Raw genomic sequence first — 25,776 nt, 5'->3', positions numbered from 1 at the left:
TTTTTGGAGATACCTGGAAAAAGAGCAAATAAAGGCAGCAGAGCCAAAATTTGTATTTATTTCCTTTTATTAGATAATCTCAAGTGGAGCTTGAAGAACAAGAAGAAATACAACTACTAAATTATAAGAAGTTGAGCTTACTTTATTCAACAAAATTTCTCCCATGTATCAGCATATCAATCACTCAGCTTGTTGCAGAAATCGATCCCACGAGAAACCAAGCACCACACTCAGGGTTGGAGAACTCAGGTTTATTAAGCCGGCAGACCCAGACGAGCTAACGCTTCAAAGTTCTGGGCCCCATTTTCGGCCAGTTTTCTCCTTTTATAGGTTAAGACATATAGCTACAGTTGGTACTAACTGATTGGTTACACAGTTTCTATAAATTACAGGTGGTTACAGAATGCAGGGGTTGCTAAGGGTTACAGGACCCAGGAGTTCAAACAAAGCTGAGCAAAGGCAGGAACAGTACATTTTATACTTATCCAATCATCTCTATGCAATTATTGGCGGGCAGGGTTCACATAGCAGGCCTCAAACTATAGATTTCAAATCTTCCTCATGAAGCTAGGTATCTGGGGTAACACAGTGAACAAGACAGGCTAACTCAGCTCTCATGGAGCTTAGATTCTAATGCAGAAAGCACACAGCTCCAAGCTGGATGGATAGATGCTTAAAATGAACAAAGCAAGGCGCAAAGTGTTTTAAAAAACCAGGGATTTGGGAGGCAAGCATCCAATTTAATCTACAGAAGGACTCCTTATGGAGGTTAGCAAGCTCATCTAAAGATGCTAGATGTTAACTGAGTGGTTCTCACTGTGGTATTTTGGAAATTGATGGGTTGTTGGGAATTGACTTCATAATAATTACGGACTTTTACTGGCACTGAGCGGATACAGCTAGAGAAAACAGACGCCCTGCAGTGTATGGGTTAGCCCACACAAAGAAGAATTATTCGGTTCCCTATACGACTTTCTAACGTCCTACTGGACATTTATGGAGGACCTACAGCTTGCCTGAGAGAATATAATTCCTTTTTTCCTCTTAGACAATCGTGTAATTTGTCTTGTCCTATTATCCTTAGTTCAGTTAAGGTAATTTCGCCCTTTCCCTTACCACATACAGAGAAGGTATATGGTCTGTTATGACTTATCCTAATACTGGTTTTCATTCTGGTGTCACCCATACTTCTAACCTTTCATTCTCCTGTACTTCTTTTCAGGAAGTAACCTCTGATCGACTCTTAAATCCAAACCTATTCACTATAAATAAGTATCTATTTCATGATGTCATATAGCGTGGTCATGCTGGAGCATTTACATATTGATAGTCATTTTATCTTTATTACAAACTTCTTTCCTTTTGTTTCTCCATTATAATAGGGCAATAAATTGATTTCTCAAGAAATTCATACAGATTGTAATATCTGAATCATCTCAGGACAGCAAAAGGGATGTTACAAATTATCTTCTCTGAGAAAGGTGAATAGATTTGATAGGGTTTGTGGTTGCCACCATAAAGGGGGTGGGAGGGAGGGTGCTACTGGCATTTAGTATGTGAGAGCCAAGTATGCTGAATATCCTGCGATACACTGGACAGCTCCTCACAATAAGTAGTTACTGTGCACCCTATCCGAATTTTGAATGTCTCACTAGACATTCATGTATGACCTACAGCTCGCCGGCAAGAATATAGTTATTTTCTCATTTTCTCCATTTCGACAATCTCTAGATTTTCTTTTTTCGTTGTTTTTTAAAATTTTATTTAAAATTTTTTTTATTTAAAAAATTTTTAAATCTTTTTTTGGCTACGCCATGCAGCATGTGGGATCTTAGTTCCCTGACCGAGGGCTCGAACCCATGCCCCCTGCACTGGAAGCTCGGAGTCCTAACCACTGGGCAACCAGGGAAGTCCCTAGATTTTCTTGTCTAGTATCTTCATTTCATTAAGGTGGTTTCGTGCTTTCTCTTATTGAGTATTATTATATGCAGATAAGTTACTGTATCACTAGTTCTTGTTCCGATGTGACCTCGTATACCTGCTTTTTCATTTTCCCACACTTCTTTATGCAGAATAGCTTCTGATCTCCTACCTTCTTTTAAGTTCTAATTTATGCTTTATAAGTAGACGTAAACATCTTACTACTTAATAAGGCCTTGTAGTATAGTCGTGCCCAAGTTATGTACCTTTCATTCCCTTTTATGTTGATATTTTAATTTTTAATTTCCTTCTAAAATTGTATATAGGTAGAGTACATTACCATTGAATTATATTTTGAGGATAATGAAGAGGATGTTACAAAATATTTGTCATTAAAATAAAAGAAAGGCAGGAGTGCTGGGTGAGAACCACCAAGCTAGATTAAAAGGGGCACCGAAGAACTGAAAGAGAGCCAGGGTGATTGTGAAAGAAAATAAATGAGAAGATAGGAAGGGAGAGGGCATGTGGGGCCATGAATGATGAATTTGAACCTTATTCTAAAGGCATGATCTGTGTTTTGAAAGTAAAAAATTTTTAATTCTTGCTGCTAAGCAAAGAACAACTTAGAAGCAGACAAAGAGATATTTAAAAAGGAAAATGTGGGAACTGCTTAGATGTGCAGGGGGAGGGAGAGAAAGAAGTCAGATGACTTTTGGATTTCTGCTTGAGCAGATGTTTTTCTAGAGGAAAAACTGATTTGTTTGAGAGAGGCAGATGAACAGCTCCATTTTGGATGTGCTGAATTAGAGATGCCTGTGAAATATCCAACTAGAGATGTCCAATGGGCAGTCGGATAGAGTTGGATAAATAGCATGTCTACAACGTGAGGGTCAAGATCAGGAAATTAAAACTCCACAAAGAAGCTACCATGAAAAAAATAAGTGAATGAGAGTATTTTTGGCAAGCCTTTCAGAAAATAACCCTACCCTAAAACATGTCTATACATTTGTTACTGTTGGGCCCCTTTTTTAAGCTGAGGAGTTGTCTAATATAAAATCAACACCAATGCTAATTCATTTTTATAATATATCTGCTGGAAGGAACTATAACAGGAAATGTCGGCAACCTGTGTGGAATGTTGAAAAGGAAAACCCTCAGTCATAATAAGAAAGGAATTCTTGGTCCAGGCACCTCAGCAGCTCTAAAAACTGACTGTGCTACAATTCCGCACAATCTGTTATATTTAGAAAAAGAAGGCCCCAGCAGGTGCGAGGCTTGTTTGGGGCACTGTTCTCTTCGTTCTGATTCTGTCTCACTAGGAAACTAATCTCACCTCCTTAGGTGGCCCATCCTTCAGCAGGATGGCCCTGTTCCAAACGTCTTGGTGAGCCTCAACTGCCACCGCGAACGACTACAACAGCACTCAGGTTTATCAGTCATGCTTGTGTGAATCTGGTTACTGCAACTCCGTCCCCCCAAAATACCAACACTTCATAAAAGTCTGACCTAAAAAAAGCCTTCTCTGTAATCATATTAGTTAGAATATAAATGTCTACTTTGCCATAATTATAAAAAGAGCCCAAATGGGCAGTTAACTCCAGTTCGTTGCTTCTCCCTGAGCCACACGTAGCAGCTTTTTAAATTGCATTCCAGAAAGAGTCAACCTGGATGGAGTGTCCTAAATAAACGTAGAGATAAAGCAACGCATGCCCCCAAATCAGTTTCGCCACAAAGAAAAGGTATAGTACTGCAGTTATGTCCATGCTAGCATTTAAACTGCCCTCGTGTTTTTTCCTCAGTATATTCCTAAGAATTGTCCAATTTTTCACAGTCTTCCATCCACGCCTGTACTGTCTTATGTCCTTATTTCAATAGGCATTTTTAGATTTCTCTCAAATTTCCCAAATTAATTTTCTTTCAATTTAACCAAAACGAAACCATGTCAAGCAATAAACTAAAAGAGTAGTTGGGAGAGAAATGTTGCTACAATTACAGAAGTTTTAGAAGTGAGTCTTTGCCAGTTACATCTAGGGCAGTGATTCCCAAACTTCCTGACACATTTCAGTCCCCTTCCTGGCTCTCATCCCCAGAAAAAGTGATTTAGTTGGAACGGGGTACAATCTGGACAGTGGAATTTTTTAGAGCTTCCCAGATGATTCAAATATGCAGCAAAGTTTGGGAACCACTGATCCAAGGCATTTATAGGAGAAGAAATGTAAGTTTAACTATTATCTGGGGCAATCTGGTTCTACAAGTGAACAGAATGCTTACGGCATCCTTTAAGACGCTGTAGCCGTCATTTCTAACTAATCACACAGGTTTTGTCTGTTTCGGTATATTCAATCACATATTCTGGGTAAATCTGATCTTTCTGAAAGATGATGAAAACGGAGGGATTCAACCTTGTATCCACACAGCTGTCATAATGAAAAGGAGGGCTCGTGTAACCCATACGTCCTTCAATAAAATCTCCAACCAGGACTCGGGCTACAAACATAACGATGTTTTTGGGATCAAATGGGCAATTTTTATGGGAGTTGATGGCATCTTTTGTGAAGTAATTTCCTAGAAATAATCAGAAAAAGAGAAAGGTTAAAATTATTATAAAAGGAGGTGCGTAGTTTGCAAGATTATTTACACATAATCAGATGATAGGCACTGACCAAGTATATGTTGACGATACCTTACTGATACTTATAACTTTCTTTTGTACTTAAAAAAAAAGTCCATTTTGTAAGTAAACTTGAATACAGTGTATAACCCTACTGAAATAATAGACGCATCTGCTACTCTGCAGGATTCACAGGTATGGTGTCGAGCCACTGGATACAGTGACCAAGTGTTGATAGCACAGTGGCCCAATTCATGCAAGGCAAGTGGAATTGTAACTGATAAACCAAAGATACTCCAACAGAGGCCACTTATATTGTGTACACTGTAAGGAGGAAAAGTCATTTACTACTATGGGAAGGTTCTGGAAAAAAGGGAAAGAGAGAGATGTAGTATGAGCAAACCACTGACCCTGGCAGGCTTTTCAGCCAGCTGATCAATCGTCCTCAACTCTAAAACACCTCTGATAATCACTGATGTTTCCATACTCAGCAGATCAACAACCATTTTCTGACAAATTAAAATTTCCTATTTTTATTTTTATTATCGCCCAATGTTTTTCTGCCCTTTAAAGGAAAGGAGTATATATTGCAAATTCTGATTTTCTATGCAAACATTAATAAGTAAAATGAATTTGTTGTATTTACAATAACACGTTTAATTTATTAAACATTTTTCTTTTATTTTGCTTGGTTTTATTATTGATGTTTTAAAAATAAAGATGTTTGAATTCCAGAAATACTGCTTATCCTGAGTAGGTCAAATACAGGCCATTCTGGGTAAATGATGTTCAGCTATATTTAGAATAAAAAATAAAAGTCCACCTACAGTGACCTACCATTTCCAGTCCCACTCTCCTTCCTAAACATAGTTAATGGCTTGGTGGGAATTCTCTCACACTTGTTTCTATGTATTTACATACATATATGCACATATACTCTGGTAAGTTTTATGTTTATTTGTTCCTAAACAGGATCATGCTACATGAACTGTTCTATAACTTTTTTTTCCACTTTAATCCTAAACACCTTGGACTAAAGTGGAAAAAGCTATGTCAGTACATCTAACCCCACCTCATTCTTTTTAATGGCTGTATAGGATTCCATTGTGAATGTATCATAATTTAATTACTCCTGAAATTGATGAAAATGTAGCTTGATTTCACTTTTTTTTTCTATTACCAATAACACTTCTAAATAAATGCTTCTAAAATATCCTAGTAAAAATACCTTTGAGAACCCGTATAAATATTTCTGTAGAACAGACTGCAGAAAACTACAGTGGCTGAGTCACAAGATATGAGCATATTAAAATTTGATATTACAAACTGCACTCTAAAAGTGGTCTAAAAATATTACCACCAATAATAAAATCCTGTTTCTCACATCCTTGCCAACATTGGTTATTATCCATCCTTTTAATTTTTGTCAATATATTGGGCACAAAAATCTGATTTTAAAATTATTTTCTGAATACTAGTATATTGAGCATGGTTTCATATGCTTACTGGCATATTTGATATGCTTTTCCTCTGAACTGCTTTTTCATCTTTATCCCCCCTGTTGTATTGTTTCTCTTTTTCTTACTGATATGTGACCAAAACAAGCTTCACTAGTAGGTCCATCAAGATTTTTTTACACTCTTGGGACGTAAGCCAACAGATACTTGGAAAATGACCAGGGATACAAACAAAAGTCAACCCACCACATTTCTATTGTGCCACCCACTCCTCCTCTCTGCCAAAGATGCTCTTTCTTAGCTAGTTCCAGCTCCTCAGTTTCAAGGGCTCGCCAATTGCAGCTGCATTCCGTACTGCTCTGTTATAGCCTCCACCAGCAGACTAGGACTAGAGGCTGTGCCCTCTTTATTTGTATTACTTCTCACTGTGATGGGCCCCCACTACATATTCTGTATGCACTACCCATCTCTTTTCATCACAGTACAGTCACACTTAATTTCTTAAGTGTCTACAAAGAGCCATTCCTTGTGTGTCAATTTCTAGAACTTCCAAACAATTCAAGCTGTTTTGGAACGAAGTCTTCCTCAAGCATACACACCTCTCTGATTTAAAAAAACAGAACAAACTCATTTTACTCTTTCTTTTACTAATACCTCAGATGCAGATATTAATTCTGACATATGCTGTTATAACAGAGGGATGCCCTCTTGAGTCACTAAGGTGGGTAGAGCCGTTTTCTCCTATGCTAATGACTCCAGCATGAGAAAAAAAGTGTCTTGCAGATCATTTTTCCTCCTTCTCCACTTAAAAGCTATTAACTCTGTTCTTGCTGCCTGCCTCTAGCATCTCTTTATTCCCACTCCACCCACTTGCTGGGCTGAGAAAAAAAAAACACTGTTACTGGAATAAGACTAAATTGACTCTGGGGCACGCCTAAGGATAAACATGCTCTTCGGTACAGGAATTTTATCACAACGTGGGCTACTTATACACAGTTGTTCACTCTTTCAGACACTGAGTGACATTCCAGAGTGCTAACATTTACAGATAAGTGAATTCCAGTTATGCATGTAAAAGGTGTAGAGTAAATAATATGGAATTACTGGTAAAAACAGATTTGACTTAAAACAATTGAAATTAACCATAAAACCTATTTTCGACATTCAGGGATAGCTGTATATACGTCTTAATGGCACTGAGTTTTTTACCTACCTCATTCTAATATGTTGCCATGTTTGAAGCAACAAATATATATTGCACAGCACAGAGCAATATAGCCATTATTTTGTAATAAGTTTAAGTGGAGTATAATCTATACAAATATTGAATCACTATGTTGTACACTGGAAACTAATATACAATTTTAAATCAACCATATTTCAATAAAATAAATCAAAAAAATTAAAAAGATAATAATATTTAAAAAATAAAATTGTTCAATTAAATTTTTTTCTAAGCAAGTCTGAGTGCTGATATGATTCTGTTTGTTTATCGATGATAACTGAATGAAGAATAATTCTTTATACAGGTTTTATAGATCTTTGGAGGATATCTTTAGTCTCCATTGAGAAAAGAGTAACCATCACCCTAAATAACTGATTTTTAAAAGAAAGCATGAGGTTTTGTTTTTTTCTTCTTTTTTCTTTTCTTCTCTTTTTCTATGGAATGCTTCATGAATTTGCGTGTCATCCTTGCACAGGGGCCATGCTAACCTTCTCTGTATTGTTCCAATTTTAGTATATGTGCTGCTGAAGGGAGTACAGCATCAGTAGTTTTTAAATCATGCTTATATAATCTGGAATCTACATGTGCTTAAATGATCCAGACCAAAGACCCAACCTTTTAGCCCACTCTTCTAAGACGTGGACACTCTTGTTGCAAATACCCCTTTCAAGGAATAGATTCTTTGAAACCCAACATCCTCTTCATCCCTTCTGCCTCTATGTGGATCTAGGCCACCCTCATTTCTGGCCTGGACTCTTAAAACAACCTCCTAATTGTTCTCTCCACCTGCAATCCTGGTCCTGCCCATCCTTTCTTCACACTGCAGCCAGAGACATCATGTCATTTCTTTCCTAAAGCCACTGGTGGTTTGCAATCATCCTCAGGATAAAATCCATCCCTTTAGTATGGCTTGCAAGGTCTTTCAGTATCTGACCCCAACCTATGGCTACAACCTCATATTTTGCCACTCTCACGCCACCTTAAGTGTTGTGTGCTGTCCACAGCTTCCCTGGCCTTTATCAATCTCTTTGTCTTCATAAACACTCTTCTCCCAGCTTTTTTTTTTCCTAGCTAGCTTTTCTTTGTCCTAGAGATCACCCTTAGACTTCACAATGTGCTGATTTTCCAGAGTCTATTTTGATTCATTTTTTCATTCATTCGGTATAAATGATGTAATGGGATAACACTGTCAAAAATATTAGGCTTTTTTCCAATTCTTTATACACAACTATCCTTCATTTAGCCAGACACTTTCTTTGCCTCAAAGAGAATTAGAATCTTGGAAGGAATACATAAGGAGAAAAAATCATGGTCAGCTTTTGATTACCGAAATAGGATCTAGAAATACATTGCAAAAATGGCAGGCTTTGTTAACTAGAAAGAACTCTGAATAAGACCAGGAGAGGGAACCCTCTCCCAGCTGAGAGTCAAAAGGGGCCAACTTGGCTCTGACTCAGTCTTTCAGGGACCTTCGGTCTGGGCCCAGAGGGCGGTCAGTGGCTAAAAGTCAGAGATGACAGGAGAGTCCAGGAGCAGAGGAACACGTGTGTCACACTCTGTGGGTAGAACACCAACATTCCAACGCCCTGGAGAGTATCTGAGGTTTTCTACACAGACACTCAGATTATCTTGAAATAACATTTTTCTTTCTTTCTAACCATTTAGCATCTTGAGGTACCTGGGTTGCAGAATCTTGCACCCTGGATCTTAAACATGTTCTTTGACCTTATAGATGTCCTGTCTAACGTCTTGAATCCAGTTGGTACCAGGGTAGGTCATTCCTTGCTTAGCTGCCCCCCAAACAAGTGCTTCTTTTTCTAGTTTCACTTTGCTTCTGCTTTTTATCCAAATCTGAGTTTTTATAATCTCCTCTGCTGTTAAGGTGAGTGGCTTTCACCTAACTGCTGCAGTGCTTCTCCTCAATCCAGTCTGATCAGCTCTGGGCCACCTTCCAGTTCGTAGGAACTCGCTTACTCACCTGCCTTCCACTCTTGTCCTCCACCTCCCGTTACATGCCTGGTTTCCAACTCCAGTTTATCAAGATGTAACCCAGAGCCCTTGTATCCTTCCAGGCATGTTTTACCACCCTTTACACATAGTCATGTACTAAATCACAAAGACAACAGCCTATCCAGAGCAGTCTCACACGTGCAACGGAGGGAGAGGGGGCTTTGTTTTCCCTCAGAGAGTAACCGTCTGTTTGAGATCTGCCACTTGGCCTCTTTTAGGATAACTTCCTGACCTTTTTAAGATTATGGGCCCAGTGGCTCACACCAGTCTATCTGGTATTAACAGCATCATGAGAGACAGTACTGGAAAGTCAACATTAAAAATAAACCAAACGAAACAAAAACACCTCCTAACTCCATGTAGCAGGAGACAGGCCAAGTAGCAGGATCCCTCCCTGACCTTCACAAGGGAGGGTGGCATGGGAAAAACATTCCTTGAGAAACACTCTGCCCTTCCGTGAGAACTGCAGGCTATGTCCTTGCCTCTTTCTTCCATTCTGCACAGAGGTGTTTACTTGGCCTTCAACAAATCTCCCCTTTTACCAAGTTAAAGGAAAATGATAGCAAGCGAGTAACACTACCAAACCATCCAAATATATTTCAGAGGGTTTCAGTACTCTTCTGTTTATAAAAGGAGAAACAGACTAGGCACCCAAGTATGTCACTAACAGAGCCAGTTATCGCCCAAAACTGGGAACACGACATACGGTATTTCCATCTCCTAGAATAAGTATTCGTTTGATTTCTGACACAACAGACTCAGGAGAAACAGATGGGTTTAAATATCACACGTTATATTTCACTCAAGATGGTTACTCTGTTTTCTCCAAACATTTCCAGGTAAGTTTTAGTGATACATTTAAACTTAATAAACTTAAGAAGTGCTCATCAAGTCATTCCCCAGCTTAACACCTTCCATTAGCTTCCCATGCCCCGAGGGTCAAGTCTAAACTGTGTGGCCATGTCTTGGACCAATTACTCCTGACTCTTTGAAGCAGGTGAACCCCACCTGGCCTTAGAAATACCTCTCCAGGCAGGTTAGGTGTCCACAGGGCCTGTTCTTCTCATCTACAGCAGCTGAACATTTGTAATCATTAAATTATGTGAAATGATGGGGCGGGGGGAGCATGTCTAACTTGTTTGCCACTGTGTCCCCAGCATGTAGCACATAAAAGGCACTCAAACATATGTGTTCACTGACTGATTGGCTTCTTGCTTTGGGGGGTGGGGGTTGAATTTATGAGTTGAGCCCCCTTTGAAACTGATAAACTATTACTTGTTCCCTTAAGATGAGTGATTCTTTGGTTTTTGTTTGGTTGGATTTTTGGTTTTTGGTTTTTGAGTTGCATGAAGGAATTTCGGAACAAAAGGAAAGAGCTGAAAAGATTTTATGTGGCCAGTGTGGCCTGAGATGGGAGAGGCCTCATCTCCCATCTTTGATTAGAACCCAGCAGTGGCAACAGAATGGGCACAGGTCAGGAAGCGCCAAGGCCGGAACTGAGTAGCAGTGGTAGACAGAGTCGTCAACAATGGGGGGTACTCTGAAAGATGGACGAGATGCTTTGGTCTCGCCACCCCGTCCTTCCCGAAAAACACGGAAGACAGGACGGAAGCAGGAATCAAGTCCCGCAGCAATTTCCCACTCTGATTTGGACACTTCAGCTTAACATGAGCTTATTTTCTCTCCATGACTGCGAAAGCCTGGATTTGCTGGTTAACACAAAAGAATTGCATGTACCTCGTAACAGCAGCGTGCCTAGCCTGAGTGATGGCTCTACTAGTTCAGCTTCTTTATTCCATACAAACCTTTTCCATATTTAATGTTGTGAATTCCATGTAAGTTCCAGTCAAAATTATTCGCACAGATAGACTTCACATGGGCGCTTCTTGCCGCACAAAATAGGATTTGTTCATCTCTCTTCATCTCCTTTTTCTTCCTAATACAGGAAATGCGAAACTTAACACTGAGAACATTCCTCATCCACTCCAGTTAATAACGTTAGTCCCAACTAAAGTCTAATCATCTTAAAATTTTATTCCACTGGCTTTCAGAATGGAGCTACTAACATTAAGGCAACAGCTGTAAAAAATAAATATATGAAAACTTTTAAATGATAGACACATGAAAGCATTTAATTGCCAAGCTAAAGCCGAAAGGGAGAAGCTTGAGTTGACACAGTGAAAACGCAACTAGAGGTTGAAGAAACTGTTGACTACTAAAATAAACTAGTGAATATAAATCTTAAAAGATAGATCTTCACTAATCCTTTCAAACTTAATGTCAAGAAGCCTGATCACCTCACACTGGTCAGAATGGCCATCATCAAAAAATCTAAAAACAGTAAATGCTGGAGAGGGTGTGGAGAAAAGAGAACCCTCCTGCACTGTTGGTGGGAATGTAAATTGGTACAGCCACTATGGAAAACAGTATGGTGGTTCCTTAAAATACTAAAAATAGAACTACCATATGACCCAGCAATCCCACTACTGGGCATATACCCTGAGAAAATCATAATCCAAAAAGAAACATGTACCACAATGTTCACTGCAGCACTATTTACAACAGCCAGGACATGGAAGCAACCTAAATGCCCATCAACAGATGAATGGATAAAGAAGATGTGGCACATATATACAATGGAATATTACTCAGCCATAAAAAGGAATGAAATTGAGTTATTTGTAGTGAGATGCATGGACCTAGAGACTGTCATACAGAGCAAAGTAAGCCAGAGGGAGAAAAACAAATACCGTATGCTAACTCATATATATGGAATCTAAAAAAATGGTACAGACGAACCCAGTGACAGGGCAAGAATAAAGACACAGGTAGAGAACGGACTTGAGGACATGGGGTGGGGGGCGAAGGAGAAGCTGGGACAAAGTGAGAGAGTAACACTGACATGTATACACTACTAAATGTAAAATAGATAGTTAGTGGGAAGCTGCTGCATAACACAAGGAGATCAACTCGATGATGGGTGATGACTTAGATGGATGGGATAGGGAGGGTGGGAAGAATTCGCCGGAGGGAGGGGATATGGGGATATATGTATAAATACAGCTGATTCACTTTGTTGTACAGCAAAAACTGGCACAATAGTGTAAAGCAATTAAATTCCAATAGAGAGCTTAAAAAAAAAAGGAAGCCTGTTAATGTGGCCACCAACCTTTCAAAAGCCTTTAAGAGCTTTGCATTCCGGATCTTCTTTATCTTTTCAATCTTGAAATTTTTCATGGAAGCTTTAAAACGATCACTTACTTTGGCATATTCCAGAGCGCTGTGACTGATCTCGAACAACTAAAAAAAAATTTTCAATATATAACTGTGAAACAGAGAACACTTCAGGCATGACACGTCCATACGTGTGGCTGCCTGTGCCAGGGAGGATCCTTGCCAGGCCTCTGCCAGCAGGTGGGATAAGCTGGTTGAGGGCTTCCACATCCGGCAGTGCATTCCAGTGATGAACTACATGGTACGGAGCCCATCTGTTCAGGCTGACTTAAGGCTAACAGAGCCCCCACCCCAGCGCCCAGGTGTGTGACTTAGTCCAATGACCTGGTGAGTTCCTTGCCTAACGTCAGTGCAGGGGCAGAGACACCAGAGGTACCCAAGCAGAGCTGCCTGCACCCAAAGGTGGAGTCTGACAGGGACCCTAAACGATCCAGGAAGCATCTCACCCCAACCAGGCAAGGCGATGAGGTGAGGCACACTTTGACTCTCATAGAAACCTGCTTTTTAACTCCAACCAATGATAAGTCGCTTTTACTATGAGTTCCAGTTTTCTCGTCTGTAAGGTAGGGAATTGAACAAGTTTGTTGTGAGGATCTGTCCCAAGGAGATGGTGTGTGCCTGGACTCTGGAAAGAATGACATGCCCGGTAGAGGACTTGTTCTCTGGCAAAGTGGCACATGACACAGTCGCCATTTACATGTCAGCCTTTCAATCTTGATTCAAGAGTTTTGCAGAAGCGATGTATTCACTCCTTCATTCATTCCATCACCCACTCATTTATTCACTCAAAGCAAAGTGCTTTGTTCCATCTTTAAACAATTCACCCAATAAAAAGTAAAAACCAAGTACCTCAAACTCATTCGAGGATGAGACGGACGTGTCCCGTTGGGGAAGAGATACCAAGATGAAAGGCTCTGACTGGGTCTGCACCGGTTGATGGCTGCACACGAAAGAGAGAGAGAGAGAGAGAAATTCACCTGGCTCCCTGTTTCATGTGTGCAAATCGCTGTCTGTGCTTAACTTCAACTAAGCTGAGGTTCCTCAGAAAATTTTCTCTTTGGACTTCCCTGGTGGTGCAGTGGTTAAGAATCCGCCTGCACCTACATGTCCACTGACAGGTGAATCGATAAAGAAGATGTGGCACATATATACAATGGACTGTTAGCCATAAAAAGGAATGAAATTGAGTTATTTGTACTGAGGTGGATGGACCTAGAGTCTGTCATACAGAGTGAAGTAAGTCAGAAAGAGAAAAACAAATACCATATGCTTACTCATATATATGGAATCTAAAAAATGGTACTGATGAACTCAGTGGCAGAGGAAGAATAAAGATGCAGACGTAGAGAACAGACTTGAGGACACGGGAAGAGGGGGAAGGAGAAGCTGGGACAAAGTGAGAGAGTGGTATTGACATGTTTATGCTACCAAATGTAAAATAGATAGCTAGTGGGAAGCAACTACATAACACAGGGAGATCAACTCAATGACTGCTGATGACCTTCAGGGGTGGGATAGGGAGGGTGGGAGGGAAGCTCAAGAGGGAGGGGATATGGGGATATATGTATAAATACAGCTGATTTGCTTTGTTGTACTGTGGAAACTGCCACAACAGTGTTAAGCTATTATACTCCAATAAAGATCGAAAGAAAAAAAAAGGGTTCGATCCTTGGGCTGGGAAGACCCCACATGCTCAGGAGCAACTAAGCCCGTGCGCCACAACTACTGAAGTCCGTGCACCTAGAGCCAGTGCTCCGCAACAAGAGAAGCCACTGCACTGAGAAGCCCACCCACCAAAACGAAGAGTAGCCCCCACTCGCCACAACTAGAGAAAGCCCACGCGCAGCAACAAAGACCCGACACAGCCAAAAATAAATAAATTTATTAAAAAAAAAAAAAAAAGAAAAATTTTCTCTTTGTGTTTTCTTTGCACTACATCCCTGCATATTCCTGGTACACACATATCAGCGATCATGCTTTTAAAAAAGGTGGTAATTATTCATAATTTGGTACATTAATTATCTTCCCATTGATATAAAATGTAAAAGCCTTGATTCTTTTTTACATTTCTGCTTAACCTTCAAAGGTCCTAATGTGTTAGCATGAAGTAAGTTTGTCTTAGAACTTCTTTGTCAAACGATAAACATTAAAATACTTTAGGGGTTCAGGGGAAAGAATCCTGCCTTTCCTGTATGAACCGTGTTTCAGGGTAACCATACATGTGGGGGTTCTCTACTAACATGTACAATACATACAAGTTTATTGTACAATTTTCTTTAAGTTTGGGATTTTCCATAATGAGAAAATCAAATTTAAAAAAATGCTTTAAGGAAAAAAACTCTTTAAGGACCCCCTTTCATAAAATGAAGATTCTTTTGGAATAAAAGAAATTGGCCCCGATTTATATGTTAAGCTCCGATTTCCGTAGTATACTAGTATAGTGCAGAACAAATTTAATTAATACATTGTAAGGTGCTCATCAACAATGCTACATATAGTTCATTTCTCTTCGGACTGTTCAGAATAGTACTCACAGCCCTTATTCTATCCTAAAACAGTGTATCTCCTCTGGGCTCATGACAGCAGAATTCAAGCTGCTTTCTCCATGACCACCCACGAGCACTGTTTCCTCCATTCACTTTATTTATTCACTCACTCAGCTGACTATTTAGTATGTACCATTCATCACACAGACTATTTCAAGAGCTTTGAGGAGCTGATATTTGTGGAGGGGAGGTACGAGGTGGGGGGCTATGCTTAGAGAGACACGTAGGCATGTACCTGATGCCTCTCAGCCCTGCAATATCGCTACTGTATTCATCTGAATGTTAAAAGGAAGGATGGGGGGGAACCTTCGTTGGCCAGGCTGATCCGATGCTAATTCTTGGGGGTCTGAATTAAGAAATTCAGAGAAAATTGGGCAGTAGTGGCAGAAGGTACAGCTGAAGGGATATGAAGATTGGAATAATGAGGTTAAAACTGTCAAGCATTAGCCGGAGAAAAGTCTTAGGAGATATAAAGACAGATATGCACACAGATATGGATAAGGTCGCTGAGTCTCTTAGCAGGGGAATAAGAAAAAGAAGAAAAGCAGCTAATATTTACTTGATGAATGTACTATGATCAAGCCCGTGTTACAGATGAGGGGATGCAGGGTGATTAATTTGTCCAAATCCACATAAGTAATAACCAGCAGGCAGAATCAGAGCCTAGACAGACAGATCCAGAGGCCAGCCGTTAACTTGGTCACAAGCAAAGATCCGTAACCCCAAGCTGCTCAGGTCCTAAAGCAGAACTGGACCCAATCTCCATTCCTAAAGCCCTCAGAGAGCTCAGTTCCCCATCCTTGGCTTCTTGTAAAACGCTGTTTCCCCTATTACACTGCATTTATACATTTAATAACTTCCCTTTTCCGCGGAATACCTTAATTCTTACAACCAAAAGGACCTAATTAGAACACCGACTTCACACCTGTTTTACATATTCACTTATCACCCAGAAAAAAAAAAAAAAAACAATGTAGGTCTGAATGAGTTTCATGAGCAGAGTCACACTGAATTCCCCACAGTAAAATTTCCTTTACAAATCCCCTTTCATCAACTTTATCTTTCCCCAAAGCCTTTACTCAGGCAGCTACCACATCTCTTTTCTCTCTCCATTTCTTTCTCAGCCTCCCACCCCCTATAAATCCACTCAACAAAACTAAAGATACCCAGAAAAATACACAGCAAAACAAAAACCCAGTAATTTTGCACTTGATTGTTTCCCAGGCACATGGAGCCATTCACAGCTGAAGAAGCGGAGCCCAGAGTAAGAGATCTGCCCAAAGTCCCCCGTGAATCTGAGGGAAAGAGACTTCCTGCTCTAGAACTCTTTCAGTCACGCCGTACTGCTTACCAAGTACCCTACTCATTGTTAAAGCAAAAGGAAATTGCAGCGCTACGTGAGCAGGAACATTTCAGAAAACAGGGTCCAGATTCATGCGTGTCTCAATGAGATCGGTGTGTGAACATCTCCAGTGTGCGCCAGCAAGAGCGTTTCAGACACTCACTCTGGTCCACGTTTCACCCGCTCCACATCCCAGTAAGACACAAACGTCGGCCTTCTGATGACATCCTTTTGGGTCTTGGAAGCTATGTTGGTCTGAATCATCCCTTTAGAGAGAAAAAAGAAAACACAAATCAAGAATCAGTCCTAGAAAACCATTTATTGTTATTTTTTCAGAGGCTAGTAACACAGCAAATATTCATGACTCAACTGTACATGTATGAATCAAGAAAATCCATTTGGATGGAAATTGCTCATGATAAAAACTTGTATTCTTCACTGCCCTTAGTATAAGACCCAGAAAACAAAGAGGTAAATCAGCATTCTGCAATTAATCTAATCTTTAAACCAAAGTCAGGTGGTAAAGAAGAGAGCTAGAGCAGCCAGGTAACAAGACATCACTATGACAGCTGCCCTCAACCAGGCATCGGTGATGATGGGTTGGAATATGGTAGCTAGATTTTGAAAGTTTTTTCCTACCTCAAGTGTGAAATATTTTCAATTCACGCATGTTATACACCTGGGTCTAAGCTGAGGCACAAGTTCTTTAAAAAGTAAATAATCGTACATCGCTAGCGAAAGCATAAAATGGCACAACCACTTTGGAATACAATTTGGTAGTTTCTTATAAAGTTAAACATACACTGCCTATGCAATCCAACAATCCCACTCCTTAGTATTTACCCAAGAGAGATCTACATCCACATAAAGACTTGCATTTGAATGTGCCTAGTGGCATTATTATACTAATCAAAAAGTGAAAACAACCCAAATACCCATCAATAGGTGAATTGCTATACAAACCATGGTATATCCTTACACTGGAATATTACTCTGCACTAAAAAGGGAAGGACTACTCTCTATGCAATGACACAGATGAGTGAAAAACAGGACTCTGAGTGAGAGAGTACACACTACAAGGGTCTCGTATATGAAGTTCTAGAACAGATAAAACTAACCTATAATGACACAAAGTAAACTGGTTGCAGAGGAGAGGCTGATTGCAAAGGGGCATGAGGAAACTTTTTGGATTGATGGGAATGTTCTAGATCTTGATTAGGATAGTATTTATATGCACTTGTCAACACTCACCCAACTGCACACTTAAAATGGATGCATCTTACTGTAGCAATTACACCTCAGTACAGCTTTACATCATCATCAAAACAACAATGAAAAGAGCATATCAGATCATGCCACAGCTCTGCTCAAAACCTTTTTGAGGTTTCCAGCTCATAAAATTTAAGTTTCAGGGCTTCCCTGGTGGCACAGTGGTTAAGAATCCATCCACCTGCCAATGCAGGGGACACGGGTTCGAGCCCTGGTCCAGGAAGATCCCACATGCCGCAGAGCAACTAAGCCCGTGCACCACAACTACTGAGCCTGCGCTCTAGAGCCCTCGAGTCACAACTTTTGAGCCCACGTGCCACAACTACTGAAGCCCGAGTGCCTAGAGCCCATTCTCCGCAACAAGAGATGCCACTGCAACGAGAAGCCCTCACACCACAACAAAGAGTATCCCGCGCTCTCTACAACTAGAGAAAGCCTACCTGCAGCAGCGAAGACCCAACAAAGCCAATAAATAAAGAAATAAAAAATTTATAAAAAAAATTAAAGTTTCAACATGTGTTCTCATCTCCTTCCCGTGTGCATGGGCTGCCCTCTCCCTTCTGAAGCTTCCTCCTCAGATAAAAACAGGCTCCCTCCCACGACTCCTCCATCCTCTTGCTGCCTCATTACATGGCTTCACTTTCCCTGCAGCTGTTTTTATTTTCTGAAGGTGCCCGGTTTGCCAGCATCCAGAACACTGCCTAGCACACAGTGGACACTCCAAAACTCGTTTAATGAACAAGAACAAATAAGAAATAAAAAGAAAATAGCCTGCAACACTGCAAACGTCTCTCAACTGGCTTCTATGAACCAAGTGAACAAAATTATGGGACTAAAATTGCTCCAGATTCAGGAACAAGGTATATTGGTTATCTCTCCACCACCTTTTTAAATTGTCAAAACAATGGAAGACCACCAAAAGAAATTTTTTTTTTTTTTGGCACACGGGCTTAGCTGCTCCGCGGCATGTGGGATCTTCCTTGGAGCTGGGATCGAACCCGTGACCTCTGCATTGGCAGGCGGATTCTTAACCACTGCGCCCCCTAGGAAGCGCAAAAGAAATTTTTTTTTTTTTTTAAATTTATGTCCATTTTTAATTTGACCACCCAACAGAAGAGATTTTTATTTTTCTCTATTGCCTTCTAGTCTTGATCACATGCATATACATTGCTGCACTTATCATGCACACTGAATTTTTTAAAAATTCATTTCTGGGGACTTCCCTGGTGGTGCAGTGGTTAAGAATCTGCCTGCCAACACAGGGGACATGGGTTCGATCCCTGGTGTGTAAAGACCTAAATGCAGCAGTGGAGCAACTAAGTCGGTGCGCCACAACTACTTAAGCCCGTGTGCCACAACTACTTAAGCCCCTGCACCACAACTACTTAAGCCCACGCATCCTAGAGCTCATACATGCACCACAACTACTGAGCCCTCAAGCCATAACTACTGAAGCCCACATGCCTAGAGCCCATGTTCTGCAACAAGAGAAGCCACCACAGTGAGAAGCCTGTGCGCCACAACAAAGACCCAACGCAGGAAAAAAAAATTTTTCATTTCTGCTTTAAATATAACATAAAAATAGAAAAGTACTGGAACATAAACTTGGGGTTCTGCCATCTTCATTTAACAATGTCAAATTTTACTTTTATTGCACAATTTTCATAATCATAATTTTTAACAACTACCTAATACTCCACTGAAATTTAATACCTTAATGTGTTCAGTCACTACCCGACTGGTACACAGGCCACTCCTCTACTTTAGTACTACAAGCAAGGCTTTAGTAATAACCTTTTTGCCTACAGCTTATTTTTTTTTCTTGTTGTGAATTATTTCCTTAGAAAGATTCCTGAGAGGATAAATAAGTAAGCATATTTTAATATCTCTTGATATGTACTGCCAGGTTGCTTTCCACAGTAGTTAGTATAATGGTCCTTCAGAGCTACATGATTCAACACACCGTAATTGGTACAGGGCCCAAAAGGGCAAGTATTTGCAGGGGGTGTCCCACAGATGCAGCCGATGGGACAGTACATTCAGAGGGAGAGCAGTTTCTGCCCTGGTTTCTTACTAAACACAACAGACAGATGGGTAGAAGGTAACCAGAAGATCTTTCCATGGGGGCTCAAATAAACATGGAGGAAGGCACAGTCTTTACAAAAGGTGACAGATAAAACTACCGACCTAGATGATGAAGCCTAAAAGGAACAGCAAGATTCTAAAATTCAGAAGGCACCCACAGGCCTGAGGTCTCTGCTGCAGTCATCAGCACCTGAAAATCCCGCCTCAGTCTGGGAAGCAGCCCACCCAGCATCAGAAATTTAGAATGGCAGAGCCAGAAATACCCGCAGAGACCATGTAATCCAATCCCTCCATTGTACAGGGTACCAGGTGCTATTCCCAGCTACTGGGTGTCACAGCCAGGGCTCTAGAGCACAGGTCTTCTGAGTGCCACTGGCTCCCACCCACTGGACTGCCTGCCTTGCTAAAAGAACCCTGGCCCTGGACAAAGGATTAATCTCCAAAATATACAAGCAGCTCATGCAGCTTAATACCAAAAAAGCAAATAACCCAATCCACAAATGGGCGGAAGGCCTAAACAGACATTTCTCCAAAGAAGACATACAGGTGGCCAACAAACACATGAAAAGATGCTCAACATCACTAATCATCAGAGAAGTGCAAGTCAAAGCCACAAGAGGTATCACCTCACACCAGTCAGAATGGCCATCATCAAAAAATCTAGAAACAACAAATGTTGGAGAGGGTGTGGAGAAAAGGGAACTCTCCTGCCCTGTTGGTGGGAATGTAAGTTGGTACAGCCCCTAGGGAAAATAGTTTGGAGGTTCCTTAAAAAACTAAAAATAGAAAGAACTACCATATGATCCAGTAATCCCACTACTGGGCATATACCCAAAGAAAACCATAATCCAAAAAGATACATGTACTGTAATGTTTATTGCAGCACTATTTACAATAGCCAGGACATGGAAGCAACCTAAATGCCCATCAACAGATGAATGGATAAAGATGTGGCACATATATACAATGGAATATTACTCAGCTACAAAAAGGAATGAAATGGAGCTATATGTAATGAGGTGGACAGACCCAGAGTCTGTCATACAGAGTGAAGTAAGCCAGAAAGAGAAAAACAAATATTGTATGCTAACTCATATATATGGAATCAAAAAAAAAAAAAAAAAAAAAAGGTACTGATGAACCCAGTGACAAAACAAGAATACGGATGCAGATACAGAGAAAGGACTGGAGGACACAAGGTTGGGGGTGTGGGGGGCGAAGGGGAAGCTGGGACGAAGTGAGAGAGTAGCACAGACATATATATACTACCAACCGTAAAATAGATAGCCAGTGGGAAGTTGCTGTATAACAAAGGGAGATCAACTTGATGATGGGTGATGCCTTAGAGGGCCGGGGTTGGGGGGAGTCGCGGGAGGGAGGGAATATGGAGATACGTGTATAAATACAGCTGATTGACTTTGGTGTACTTCAAAAACTGATACAAGAGTGTAAAGCAATTATATTCCAATAAAGAGCTTAAAAAAAAAAAAAAAAAACCCTGGTCCTGAGTGCAGCATGCTGGCTGCTCCGTTCCCACCCCCACACAGACGCCACAGGCCAGATTCCAGCAGCACACACCACTGCCAAACGCAAACACTTACCTTGGAAACTCAGTTCGTAGTTTCGTGAACCCGCCTGAAATGGCACAATTCCTCTCGGACAGGATAGAAAGAAAGACTCCAGGTATGAAGAGTCAATGTTTGAAATGTGCTCATTGTCATTCTAATTAAAAAAAAAAAAAAAAGGTAAAGACTTCAGGGTAGACTTTTAAGAAATTTCTACCATGATATCTTATATAACTTTATTTTAGCCGCGGGATGTGAACAGAAATGCATCCTGCCTCCCAAACCCAGACTGCAAGGGTTCCTGGGTGGGGCCACGTCACACCTTCCTGTAGTCTCCACAGTGGGGCTGAGAGCACAGGCTACACTGCAGAAACTGACAATACCCTTGGTGGAGGCCTGAAAAATAGAGCTCTTTGCAATAGCCTTTTTATACCTTCCATAAAATATGACCCAAGTGCACAGAGCAACTTGTACTCAATGTGTAGACATGATGTCTAACAGAGTCCAACACCCTGCCATGAACATCACAGGGACTTCCCTGGTGGTCCAGTGGGTAAGACCACGCTCCCAAAGCAGGGGGCCGGGTTCGATCCCTGGTCAGGGAACTAGATCCCGCACACTGTCACAAAGATCCCGCTTGCCGCAACTAAGACACTACGCAGACAAATACATAAATAAATAAATAAAAGTGGGAATGAAGGCAGGTAAAACTTGAATAGGTGTACTACTGTCCAAATGCGAGTGACCTAGCCCTTCTCCTCTGGTCATAATGAAAGAGGCAAGGAACACCCCCAAAATGTAAAGATATAATCTCCAGCCTCAAGGCACAACATATGATGGGTCTGAACGTCAGAAAGGGTGGGTGAAGGGAAGTGTGTTATCCTAGCAAGGGGGGCAGTGTAGGCCCCTGATCCACTGTGCCCACCCTATGGCAGGGATGACAGATGTAAGCCCCCAAGAGCAGGGGTTCCCAATACTTAATGGTAAGGAGTTCTTGTTCCTCGTGATCTAGAACGTAGGATGACAGCAAAATTCTGCAGGCAGCCAATGGTGGGGAGGGGCACCCAGTTCCTTTAATGACAGGCCAGACTCTGCAGCCTTCAGCTACACCCACCCCGTTCCCCTTCCCTAATGGAAATGCCTGCTGGATGTAAGGGGAGAGGACCAAAACAAAAGTTTCCAAGGAAGACGTCCCAAATAAAGGGGTCTCTAAGCTTGGAGAGGAACATGGTGGGGGCAGAAAAACTGGGTTCAAGTATTTGCACACAGTGCAAAGTCGGAATAAACCTGGTATGTTTCTGAAGGTAGAACCAGGACCAGTGGGAGGAAGGGACAAGAAGGCTACAGTGAGCAGCCAACAATTAAGTCATACCACGAAGACGTTTGTTGCAACAGCTGCTGGGACATTATTAGGGTGATTGTAAAAGAGACTGCCATCCAGGGTGGGCAGGAAGAAAATAAGGTTACATGATTAGATGATTCGCTGGGAAACCATATGCCTTCCTCAGACCTCAAAGAATGGCTGAATTGGGCAAACACTCGAGAGCAAGGGTGGGGAGAAGCAACTGTCACTTCTGGGCACCCTGGGTTTTTTGGGGTTGTTGTTTTTTTTTGGCCACAGCCTGCACCTTGCAGAATCTTAGTTCTCTGACCAAGGACTGAACGCATGCCCTTGTCAGTGAAAGTTCAAAGTCCTAACCATTGGACCACCAGAGAATTCCCTGGGCACCCTGGTTTGATGACTTGAATCTCTACCCTAATTTCTCATCCCCACAGTCCTGTACCCCTCAACTACCTGCTCAACTCTACAGAACCCTATTACTGGCTGGAAGGAATTTGCAAACTCTAGGCCAAGACCTTTCAAAGGCCAAGGCCAGTAAGGTTTTAGGGTCTAGATGAGCCATATTCACTAGAACTTTCTTTGATGATGGAAATGTTCTCTGTGTTGTCCTATATGGAAGCCACAAGCCACATGTGGCTCTAGAGCACCTAAAGTATGATGTGTGACAACAATTGATTGTTAATTTTATCTAAGTTTAATTAATTTAAGTTTAAAATTAAATAGCCACAGAGACACTGCTTTGGGAAAGATCCGCAGTGTGCTCCTTTCTTGCTGCAAGTAATAAATCCTTCCTTCTCTGGGAAAAAAAAATTAAACAGCCGCATGTGGTTAGTGGCTGTCACACTGGACAGAACGAGGCTGTTAAGTCAGTGTCTGAGCACCTGCACAGACGTGCATGGTTCACCAGGACCTTCCTCTGGCCCTCCCCTCACTGTACTCCAGCTCTGAACGGGTGAGTGGATGAATGAATGAATGAATGAATGAATGGCAGAGTGTCCAATTATGTATTCTCCTAGAAGACCTGAATTTGTACCTCAGTGTCAGTAACCAGGACTTGGCTTTTTTGTCTTTTGCCTGTAAGATTGCCTTGATCTTGGCTTTCTAGAGCTATGGCTTGCCCTTGGCCTGGGCAATTCCCTCAGGTCATGGACTCCTGCCCCACAAGGGCAGCTTTCACAGCTCCTAAGTTGGCTGTCTGCTGGTAAACATCTCGAGGGTCTGGATCTGCACCCCCTGCCTGATGCAGAGCCCATGACTGCTACCTGGTTCTGCCCTCCAGCCATTCCTGCACCATCGCTGTCCACTGTCCTCTCCCGCTCCACCATCCGTGTAGGTACAAGTCCTGGTTAGGCACCTGAACTTCCATATATCAGTTCTACCTTCCAGAGAGTTCACTGTCAAAACATATGCATCTACCCTTTGTTGGCAAAAGTTTCTGTTTCTCCCAGTTCCTACCAGAAAGGTTCCTAACCCGGATATCTCAGCTGCTCAATTCTTATTAAAAAATCAGTTGCAAGAAATAAAACCTGTAAGGCCTGTCTGAAAGCTATTCAGTCCACTCTTTTCTCTATTCTAACCTGTACACTGGATCAAACTGGGTCATCAAAGAGCTGTAAACCTGGAGACCACGACACATTGAACTATGAAAGAAACCAGGCTGCTCCTTATGTTTGTGGTTCAAATCTCCTGGTACCACCACTTCTATTTTACTTGGACAACCAGCAAGGAAAACACCAAACCCACGGCCTGTTTTCCCTTCTTTTTTTTTTTTTCTCTTACAACAGAAGTGCTAATTCAATTTATACAATACTGGGTCTAATATGAGACAATAAGACTTTACTCACATCCTCAAAGAACACAATGCATTGCTTATAACAGACAAGTGCCACAGATTCAATGAATATAACATTTTTTGTTTGTAGGTACAAAGTTACATTCTAGAACTGTGCATTTAACACAGACCGAATGTCCCACGGAGAACTTCATATTGAAGAAATTTAATCAGGAAGTTTCTGGATGTTTTACTAGGGGACATGAGTGACAGAACTTGTATAAATTTAAATATGATCTTTTACCCCTCAAAGTTCTTTTTGATCTCTGGGACCATGAGGTCACTAGAATACAAATATTTTCTAACCCTTCTCCCTTATCTTACTGAAAATTGCAAGTATTTGACATAAGAACCATTGAGACCTATAGTTTACTATCTTAATTTAGTTTTGTTTCATTTTATTTAATTTAATAATTTTATTTAATAACCAAGGCTAAAGAATTTGAATGTATAATTTCTATTTCCACAGGCACCTCACAGAATGACTTTTATGGACCTGCACTTTGATATCATCCTCGGCTTAAATACAGGAAGAGCCTGTACAAAGCTAAATATCATAGGGGTTTTCATGCCGAGGTGCTTGATAGGTCCCCACAGGAGAGGAGAGCAGAGAGCTCTGAGCCCTGTCCTCTTGGCACAGGGCTGCACTGCTTCACCCTTGTCTGCTCATTTAGGTTCTGTGAAAGACTGTCTGATAGCATGTAACTGCTGCTGAGACCACCGGGACACGGCTGCGCTGCTGCAGGGATGGTGGGACCAAGGCTGAGGACCTCACTCCCCACAGCACACATGGTCCCCTCTGTGTGGCCCCATACGAGACCTTTTTCTCAGGCCTCACTAACAGAAAAAGAGCCATGCTTCTCCTGAGTAACAGGAACGGTCTTCTCGTGGAGGCACAGCGGATCTTGTAACAGATTGTGTGTCTTTGCTTCCTTTGACAACCAGGAAGCTCAGAGCAAAAGGCACAGCCCATCAACTTCCAACTATAAAGCATCTTACACTGGCATTTCCTTGTCCCTGCTTTGTCTCTGGCCTCATATTCATCCCTTGCTTTTCTTTTCTCTTTCTCATCACTGATTTCATCGTCTACTTAAGCTCCCTCTCTCTCTCTCTCTCTCTCTCTCTTTAATCCTATGAATCAAAGAGAAGAAGGTATACTAGACAGAAGCTCTGCTAATCTAAACTTCTCTCCTCTATTACTATGTCCCTGTGTGGGTAAGTCTAGAACCTTCTAGTCCACCTGAATCCAGACTCTGACTGAATCCTAGTGACCATCTATGAAAGTGAGTCAAAAATTACCCGCACTCCGGTTATATTAAAACTTCTGTAAATTCTACA

General features: G+C 41.3%; 1 protein-coding gene and 1 non-coding gene across 2 annotated transcripts in view; both read right to left on the bottom strand.

Annotated features, from left to right (window-relative positions):
• ZC3HAV1 (zinc finger CCCH-type containing, antiviral 1) overlaps window positions 1–25,776 on the bottom strand; it is a 56,195-nt gene continuing 30,419 nt past the window's right edge. Inside the window, exons 8-13 of the mRNA XM_057731378.1 lie at window positions 21,302–21,422; window positions 16,509–16,611; window positions 13,307–13,397; window positions 12,393–12,523; window positions 11,029–11,159; window positions 1–4,485 (exon numbers count right to left, since the gene is read on the bottom strand). Of these exons, the coding sequence (XP_057587361.1) occupies window positions 4,223–4,485; window positions 11,029–11,159; window positions 12,393–12,523; window positions 13,307–13,397; window positions 16,509–16,611; window positions 21,302–21,422 (840 nt within the window). The 3' untranslated portion in view covers window positions 1–4,222. The remainder of the gene's footprint in view (window positions 4,486–11,028; window positions 11,160–12,392; window positions 12,524–13,306; window positions 13,398–16,508; window positions 16,612–21,301; window positions 21,423–25,776) is intronic.
• On the bottom strand, window positions 7,644–7,750 carry LOC130852715 (U6 spliceosomal RNA). Its single transcript, XR_009053442.1, has one exon. It is a non-coding gene; the product is annotated as a U6 spliceosomal RNA (small nuclear RNA).

This window comes from Hippopotamus amphibius, chromosome 4 (assembly GCF_030028045.1).
Source record: "Hippopotamus amphibius kiboko isolate mHipAmp2 chromosome 4, mHipAmp2.hap2, whole genome shotgun sequence".
NCBI lineage: Eukaryota > Metazoa > Chordata > Mammalia > Artiodactyla > Hippopotamidae > Hippopotamus > Hippopotamus amphibius.
This window is presented reverse-complemented; position numbering and strand designations above follow the sequence as displayed.